Below are 9,775 nucleotides of genomic sequence, written 5' to 3' on the forward strand. Positions count from 1 at the left end.
ATGACTAAGTCCAAAAAAAAAATGTTTTCAACTTTTTTCAATTTTACCCCCGTGGGATATGTATTCTACCACACACATTTGTAACTCTCCTGGGGTACCCTCACACATATTATTCCCTCATTTAGTGGATAGTTTCACAAAAAAGTGAAATTTTCAAAAATCCAGAAAATTGGCTGAAAACGACTAAATATAAAGGACTAATTGGGCGAATCGCTCTGGAACCAAAATCTGAACGCTCACTGACATTTCCGATTTCTGAAAGTTTGATTAACGCCAGAAAAATGACTAAGTCCAAAAAAAAAATTTTTCAACTTTTTTCAATTTTACCCCCGTGGGATATATATTCTACACACACACATTTGGAACTCTCCTGGGGTACCCTCACACATATTATTCCCTCATTTAGTGGATATTTTCACAAAAAAGTGAAATTTTCAAAAATCCAGAAATTGGCTGAAAACGACTAAATATCAAGGACTCATTGGGCGAATCGCTCTGGAACTGAAATCGGAATGCTCACTGACATTTGCCCTATCAGAAAGTGTGATAAACGCCGGAAGAATGACTAAGTTCAAAAACAAAATTTTTTTCAACTTTTTTCAATTTTACCCCCGTGGGATATATATTCTACCCACACACATTTGGAACTCTCCTGTGGTACCATCACACATATTATTCCCTCATTTAGTGGATATTTTCACAAAAAAGTGAAATTTTCAAAAATCCAGAAATTGGCTGAAAACGACTAAATATCAAGTACTCATTGGGCGAATCGCTCTGGAACTGAAATTGGAACGCTCACTGACATTTCCCCTATCTGAAAGTCTGATAAACGCCAGAAACATGACTAAGTCCAAAAAAAAAATTTTTTCAACTTTTTTCAATTTTACCCCCGTGGGAAATATATTCTACCCACACACATTTGGAACTCTGCTGGGGTACACTCACACATATTATTCCCTCATTTAGTGGATATTTTCACAAAAAAGTGAAATTTCCAAAAATCCAGAAATTGGCTGAAAACGACTAAATATCAAGGACTCATTGGGCGAATCGGTCTGGAGCTGAAATCGGAATGCTCACTGACATTTGCCCTATCAGAAAATGTGATAAAAGCCGGAAGAATGACTAAGTCCAAAAAAAAATTTTTTTCAACTTTTTTCAATTTTACCCCCGTGGGATATATTTTCTACCCACACACATTTGGAACTCTCCTGGGGTACCGTCACACACATGATTCCCTCATTTAATGGATATTTTCACAAAAAAGTGAAATTTCCAAAAATCCAGAAATTGGCTGAAAACGACTAATTATCAAGGACTCATTGGGCGAATCGCTCTGGAGCTGAAATCGGAATGCTCACTGACATTTGCCCTATCAGAAAGTGTGATAAACGCCGGAAGAATGACTTAGTCCAAAAAAAAAATTTTTTCAACTTTTTTCAATTTTACCCCCGTGGGATATATATTCTACCCACACACATTTGGAACTCTCCTGGGGTACCCTCACACATATTATTCCCTCATTTAGTGGATATTTTCACAAAAAAGTGAAATTTTCAAAAATCCAGAAATTGGCTGAAAACGACTAAATATCAAGGACTCATTGGGCGAATCGCTCTGGAACTGAAATTGGAACGCTCACTGACATTTCCCCTATCTGAAAGTCTGATAAACGCCAGCAAAATGACTAAGTCCAAAAAAAAAATTTTTTCAACTTTTTTCAATTTTACCCCCGTGGGAAATATATTCTACCCACACACATTTGGAACTCTGCTGGGGTACACTCACACATATTATTCCCTCATTTAGTGGATATTTTCACAAAAAAGTGAAATTTCCAAAAATCCAGAAATTGGCTGAAAACGACTAAATATCAAGGACTCATTGGGCGAATCGCTCTGGAGCTGAAATCGGAATGCTCACTGACATTTGCCCTATCAGAAAGTGTGATAAAAGCCGGAAGAATGACTAAGACCAAAAAAAAATTTTTTTCAACTTTTTTCAATTTTACCCCCGTGGGATATATATTCTACCCACACACATTTGGAACTCTCCTGGCGTACCATCACACATATTATTCCCTCATTTAGTGGATATTTTCACAAAAAAGTGAAATTTTCAACAATCCAGAAAATTGGCTGAAAACGACTAAATATCAAGGACCCATTGGGCAAATCGCTCTGGAACTGAAATTGGAACGCTTACTGACATTTCCCCTATCTGAAAGTCTGATAAACGCCGGAAAAATGACTAAATCCAAAAAAAAAATTTTTCAACTTTTTTCAATTTTACCCCCGTGGGATATATATTCTACCCACACACATTTGGAACTCTCCTGGGGTACACTCACACATATTATTCCCTCATTTAGTGGATATTTTCACAAAAAAGTGAAATTTCCAAAAATCCAGAAATTGGCTGAAAACGAATAAATATCAAGGACTCATTGGGCGAATCGCTCTGGAGCTGAAATCGGAATGCTCACTGACATTTGCCCTATCAGAAAGTGTGATAAACGCCGGAAGAATGACTAAGTCCAAAAAAAAAATTTTTTCAACTTTTTTCAATTTTACCCCCGTGGGATATATATTCTACCCACACACATTTGGAACTCTCCTGGGGTACCGTCACACACATGATTCCCTCATTTAATGGATATTTTCACAAAAAAGTGAAATTTCCAAAAATCCAGAAATTGGCTGAAAACGACTAATTATCAAGGACTCATTGGGCGAATCGCTCTGGAGCTGAAATCGGAATGCTCACTGACATTTGCCCTATCAGAAAGTGTGATAAACGCCGGAAGAATGACTAAAGGCCCTGTCACACATAACGAGATCGCTAGCGAGATCGTTACTACGTCACAGTTTTGAGATCGCTGGAGAGATCGTTCGGGAGCCGTCAAACATGTAAACTTGCCAACGATTTCGGCCGCCCCAGCGATCTAACTAACGATCTCGTTGGTCGCTGGGACGCTGTCACACAGCAGCTATTTCAACGATCCACACTCAACGATACACACTTTGAGGGACTGTACTGTGACAGAAAGGCGTACATAAAATTACCTTTCCGCGCCCACTCATCTTCGATTGGTGGACGCTACTGCGTTCTGATTGGCCGGGGGTTTTTAAAAAGGCAACGTTGGGGCAATTCCGCTCCCTTGTTCCTATCTGCGCTTTGCTTTCGGATCGTAGCAGTGTTCTCCGGGCAAGTTTCGTCCATCTGGGATTTGTTGAAGCCTTGTCAGCGTCCTGATTTTTGGATCCTAGTTGCGATCTACTGCTGTGATTCCATTCATTTGTGGATTTTCTTCAGCTGTGACTGAACATTGACTTTTGGGTTTTTCAGGCACTGTATTGCTTTGTTTCCACGGTAAGTTATTTTAGTGGATTTTTATCACACTCAATAAGTATATATTTGCTTATATATTGGAGGCCATTTTTAGTCAGCAAATGGTGTGTAGTACTTTTTACTTTGTTTGAAAATGTTTCATGTATGCTCACTGTATTGCTATCCTTTTCAGATGGCTTTCAAAAGTGAAGAGTTTGTGAGGGAAATGATTGACCTCTACCGCTCCCTGCCGTGCCTTTGGCAAATAAAATCAACAGACTACTGCAATAGAGAGAAAAAGAGGGAGGCCTACCAGCAATTGATTTCCCTCTTTAAAAGGCATGGCCCCAACGAGAAGGTGGATGAAGAGCTGGTGAAGAGAAAGATCCAGGGTCTACGTACCGTATATAAGAAAGAACTCAACCGGGTGGAGAAATCAAAGAAGTCAGGTACCGGCACAGATGAGGTTTATGTGCCGACATTATGGTATTATGATTTGCTTGCCTTCACCCGTGACCAGGAGCTACCTCGGCGAATGGTGTGTACGATACGGCAGACCCCGGAAGAAGACCCCGACATACGGACTGACTCCCCTGTTGAAGATGTAAGTACCTTCTTTGCTTCCCTGTAAATAGCATTTATACTTTCAATGTACATGCCCTAGTTTAGCCGCCCCTCATATTTGTTTTTTAGTGCACGTGTACCCATGCTGGTCATAACATACCTGCTGGATGTTGTAACCAAATCTTAACTTTATTTTTGTGTTCCCACAGCACCATTGGCAAGATGACGACATCTCGGCTACGGAACGTGGTATGGAGGAGGCGAGTGTTATGTCAAGGAATGAGGAACCTATGGCATCGGTGAATGAAGACCCTATGGCCTCTACAAGTGAAGACCTTGTGCCTCGGCGACAGAGAAAATCAAGGAAAAGAAAGGCCAGCTTGCCGCCATCGCCAGATCTAGTATCTCTGGCGAACAAGATTCTACTTCTGCAGACCCAGGCCAAGCGGGACAGCTTTGCAACATATGCTGGCGAGAGACTACAGAGGCTGGATGACCGACAGAGGGCGCATGCAGAAAGGGTCATGTTTGAGACTTTAAATAAAGCGGCAGCCGGTGAACTTAATGAAACTTAATGAAACGTCTACTGTACATACTCTGATTGACCCTGGCCATTTTCAACAACATTCTTGGACCCATAGGCCGGACCCACTTCACAGCACACCAGTGCAGAGGATCCGGCGTCCACAAAGCCTTGCCCCCCCCCCCACAGTATCCCATGTGTTCTGATTCTTTTGTTTCCCCCAGGCACGGATACACAAATACAGGTAATCGATATGAAGAACTGTAGTGATGTTTCATTTCAATTTTTTTTTATCATTTTGTAAATATTGTTAATTTAATACTTATTTAAATTGTTAAAATTGTTTATATTTTTGTTTGTTTATTGTCCTCTTTTTAACTTTACCCCTGCCCTCTGATCTCACCCTGATTAAAATAAAAATGTTTTTTGGTTGCCTTATTTTCTGCTTTACCTCTTCCCGAGGGTGGGACCCCTCACCCCTGCCCTCCGATCCCTTCCCAATCTCCGTTCCCTCCCCTCCATTCTCTACCGTCTATTCCCATCCCTGCTCTCCGCTGGTGATCACCTCCTCCCCTTCTCCTCCTCCGGCTCCAGGCTTTATCACCTGTCTTCTGTCTTTTCCCTGTGTCCTCTGGTCTTCTTCACAGCTGGTTTTCTTCCCCTCCTCTTCCTACTTCCCTTCTTTTAGTCTTTGGGGTCATAGTCATGGTGCACGGTATGGCAATGATCTGCCATACCATGCACTATGAGTCTGACTCAGATTATAGGTTGTATATATTAGATTCTTGATAGGGCGTTGATCCAGGGAACTAGTCTGATTGCCGTATGTGGAGTCAGGAAGGAATTTTTTTTCCCAAAACGGAGCATGGTTTTTTTTTGCCTTCCTCTGGATCAACATGTTAGGTCTTCCTTATAGTTTTCATACTATGTTCCTATTCTTTCCTCTTCTCTCTTCTTCTTGAATTAGCTGGCATCTGTGAAAGCCGACTTCAGACGGCTTTCCTGCCCCCACACAACTTCAGCTAATAATATCAATAAGTAGGCGGCAATGAAAGCCGACTTCAGACGGCTTTCCTGCCCCTACACTACTTCAGCTGATAACATCAATTAGTAGACAGCTATTAAAGCCGACTTCAGACGGCTTTCCTGCCCCCACACAACTTCAGCTGATAATATCAATAAGTAGGCGGCAATGAAAGCCGACTTCAGACGGCTTTCCTGCCCCTACACTACTTCAGCTGATAACATCAATTAGTAGACAGCTATTAAAGCCGACTTCAGACGGCTTTCATGCCCCCACACAACTTCAGCTGATAACATCAATTTGCAGGCGGCTATTAAAGCCGACTTCAGACGGCTTTCCTGCCCCTACACAACTTCAGCTGATAACATCAATAAGCAGGAGGGTGTGAAAGCCGACTTTGGAGTGGGCTTTACTGCCCCTGCACTGCTTGTTTTAGGCAGTATCACACAGGATAGGATTAGATACACAACCCGTCAGGCAGTATCACACAGGATAGGATTAGATACACAACCCGTCAGGCAGTATCACACAGGATAGGATTAGATACATAACTCTATAGGCAGTATCACACAGGATAGGATTAGATACACAACTCTTTAGGCAGTATCACACAGGATAGGATTAGATACACAACCCTTTAGGCAGTATCACACAGGATAGGATTAGATACACAACCCGTCAGGCAGTATCACACAGGATAGGATTAGATACACAACCCTTTAGGCAGTATCACACAGGATAGGATTAGATACACAACCCGTCAGGCAGTATCACACAGGATAGGATTAGATACACAACCCGTCAGGCAGTATCACACAGGATAGGATTAGATACACAACCCTTTAGGCAGTATCACACAGGATAGGATTAGATACACAACCCTTTAGGCAGTATCACACAGGATAGGATTAGATACACAACCCGTCAGGCAGTATCACACAGGATAGGATTAGATACACAACCCATCAGGCAGTATCACACAGGATAGGATTAGATACACAACCCGTCAGGCAGTATCACACAGGATAGGATTAGATACACAACCCTTTAGGCAGTATCACACAGGATAGGATTAGATACACAACCCGTCAGGCAGTATCACACAGGATAGGATTAGATACACAACCCGTCAGGCAGTATCACACAGGATAGGATTAGATACACAACCCTTTAGGCAGTATCACACAGGATAGGATTAGATACACAACCCTTTAGGCCGTATCATACAGGATAGGATTAGATACACAACCCGTCAGGCAGTATCACACAGGATAGGATTAGATACACAACTCTTTAGGCAGTATCACACAGGATAGGATTAGATACACAACCCTTTAGGCAGTATCATACAGGATAGGATTAGATACACAACCCGTCAGGCAGTATCACACAGGATAGGATTAGATACACAACTCTTTAGGCAGTATCACACAGGATAGGATTAGATACACAACCCTTTAGGCAGTATCACACAGGATAGGATTAGATACACAACCCGTCAGGCAGTATCACACAGGATAGGATTAGATACACAACTCTTTAGGCAGTATCACACAGGATAGGATTAGATACACAACCCTTTAGGCAGTATCACACAGGATAGGATTAGATACACAACCCGTCAGGCAGTATCACACAGGATAGGATTAGATACACAACCCGTCAGGCAGTATCACACAGGATAGGATTAGATACACAACCCGTCAGGCAGTATCACACAGGATAGGATTAGATGTAACAAAGTGTAGACAATAGTGGATATAAACTAATTTTTTTTTATAAAAATATAAAAAATATAACCAACCAAATAATATCAACTACATAACAAAAAATAAGTTATTGGCTGCCGTGACGGTCATGGGCTGCCACAAATCTTGCCAGCATCACTCCGTGCTGGTGGATCTCTTCACTCAGTCTCCGTTGTGACGCCAGGAGATCTTGTAGTGTTGGGATTTCTACGGAGGTAATAGTTAAACTTAAAAGTCCAATAATTCTGTACATTCATCAAATTAAGGCTATGTGCCCACGATGCACCACTCCCGGGTACCATCCGCACATTAGAACGCGCTAATTACGCAAGTACAGATGCAGTATTGCGGAATTGGCGCATTATAATGCAAGTCAATGGCGGCGCAAAAAAACCACCTTATGCAAAATAATTGGTAGTGCTGCGTTTTTTTCCGCAATGATAATGTGCAGCGGAAATTTCCGCAGCATGTGCACAGCACATGCGGATTATCATTGGGGAACATGGCAGACCTTCTACCATGCGCTTTTAATGCGTTTCCACAGCAGCAAAAACGCTGCAGAAACACCTTAAAAAACGCATCGTGGGCACACAGCCTATCAGGTACATGTTTGGTATTTAACACTTACGGTTTTCAGGTTGCTCGGATGATGACGAGCTGAGTGACCACCCGGATCCCCTGGCACCACCGGCTAGAGAAAGACACAACACTTAATAGTACATGACAGCCCTATACTTTCCAAGTTGTATGGACCGTATTTTATGTCAAAGCATTACCGAAAGATGAAGCTGCACCTATATCACGGAGTGATGCTGGCGAGCTGGCAGAGGAATGCTGCTGGGGCTCCAGGGCTGGAGGTGACTCCCTTGGGGGCTCTGGGGCTGCAGGCGCTGGAAAACAAATAACATTAGATACCTAAGGTGATTGCAGTTGTAACTAATGTGCTGCCATATATTGTGTTAACATATTTTAAAACCACTCACCACGGCGGGGCAGGGTCCGTGACCGGATGCTGACGATTCGGTCGGCAGACCTATATTTCAGGTCCGCCAGCTTTTTACGGATTTGGGTAGCAGAGCGCTGCACCCCAAATCTGCGGACCAGGCCCCGACCGATCCTCTGCAGCACCGCCTGTTTATGGAGCACTGGATGCTCAGAGTGCACATGGCACTCATAATCAAGTGCATCCAGGTGCTCCACAAGGTAGCACACCTCAGCATCACCCCAAGGAGATGCCCTGACCCTGGATGCCATAATGCTCTTAATAAGCTAGGCCGCAACTACGTCGTTAGACCCGCCCACGACGCATGAACGTCGGTAACCACGCCCACGACGCATGAACGTCGCCAATAAACCCGCGGTTTATTAGAGAACCCTATTATGACTTGAATTATTAGCGTGTCGGACTAGAGACGCTGTATTGATAATGCGACGTCTGTAGAACGCAGCAGTGTCTCTATTGTGACGGTCACACAGGAATACTGGTGTTTAGGTGGTTTTATGTAGAAATATGTATCTATATTTTTATGTAGGTATGCATACTTCTGTGTCTGTGAGTATGTGTGTGTATATCTGGTTATCTGTATATAAGTGTGGATATGGGTGTAGATTTTTATGTATCTGAATATGTATGTGTATATGGATGTGTATATGGATGTATACAGACGAGTACAACAGTGGCGTACCACCATTGGTGGCAGGCCACATAACTGCTATGGGGCCCGTGGCCGTAGGGGGCCCGTGAGCCAGCGGACCCCATAGCAGTCTCCCCCATTCTGGAGTAGTAAGTATGTATTTATATATTTTTGTAAATCAGTCAGTACTGATAATACTGGAGGACTGGGGCTGCCTTTTACCCTATGGGGGGCTGCATTATACTGTGTGCTCTCCCATCCTGGTATACAGGGCTGCGGAGTCGATAAGCCAAACCGACTCCTCAATTTCCATTACTCAATTTCCATCACATTTTTATGGGGCTATGAAAGAGTAATTTAGGAGTTCAGAAAGGAAGAAAGGCTGGAAGGTTGTGGGATCTGCTCTTCTGTGTCCCCAACAATTATTTTTTTATTTTTTTTTTTTTTTTGTGGGGGGGGTCCCAATTATAACTTCTGCTATGAGCTCCCATGATTCCTATGTCCGCCCCTGGAGTACACGTATGTGTATACGGGCCCTTACTATTGAAACAATGATAAACAAATCTTTTGCAAAGTTAAACACAGTTTATTACACAAATCAATACAAAACTGAAAGTAGTGTATAATTGTCAGTAGTTGCCCACTATAAGTTCTGATGTTGCCAAGTAACAGCACCAGGACCGTTAAAATACTGGCAGTAGTTGTCGCGGCTGGTTTTCGCATCCTGGGTGTTTCTGCCATATCCCACTGGTTGAAGGCCTGCAATTACAGGATTGTTTGCACGCCATTCACCGAGCTCCACTTCCCCATTGGCTAGGTCCACAGAGTCCACGAAGCCAGGCGGACAGTACGTAATTGCATCACGTCGACGAAGAAAGTTGTGAAGTGTGCAACAGGCCAAAACAACAGAGTCTATTGATGTAAGCTTCATGTTAATTGGCGTGTGAAA

General features: G+C 42.9%; 1 protein-coding gene across 1 annotated transcript; it reads left to right on the forward strand.

The window, feature by feature from the left end:
- The first annotated feature begins 3,200 nt into the window (after window positions 1-3,200).
- Window positions 3,201-4,472, forward strand: LOC141167218 (uncharacterized). Its single transcript, XM_073654666.1, has 3 exons — window positions 3,201-3,375; window positions 3,527-3,937; window positions 4,107-4,472. Exons 2-3 carry the CDS (start codon window positions 3,527-3,529, stop codon window positions 4,470-4,472), a joined length of 777 nt encoding a protein of 258 aa, XP_073510767.1. The 5' UTR covers window positions 3,201-3,375.
- The last annotated feature ends 5,303 nt before the right edge of the window (window positions 4,473-9,775 follow it).

The sequence above is a fragment of the Phyllobates terribilis genome, unplaced genomic scaffold (genome assembly GCF_046119375.1).
Source record: "Phyllobates terribilis strain yellow unplaced genomic scaffold, ASM4611937v1 Scaffold_11__3_contigs__length_659146591, whole genome shotgun sequence".
Lineage (NCBI taxonomy): Eukaryota > Metazoa > Chordata > Amphibia > Anura > Dendrobatidae > Phyllobates > Phyllobates terribilis.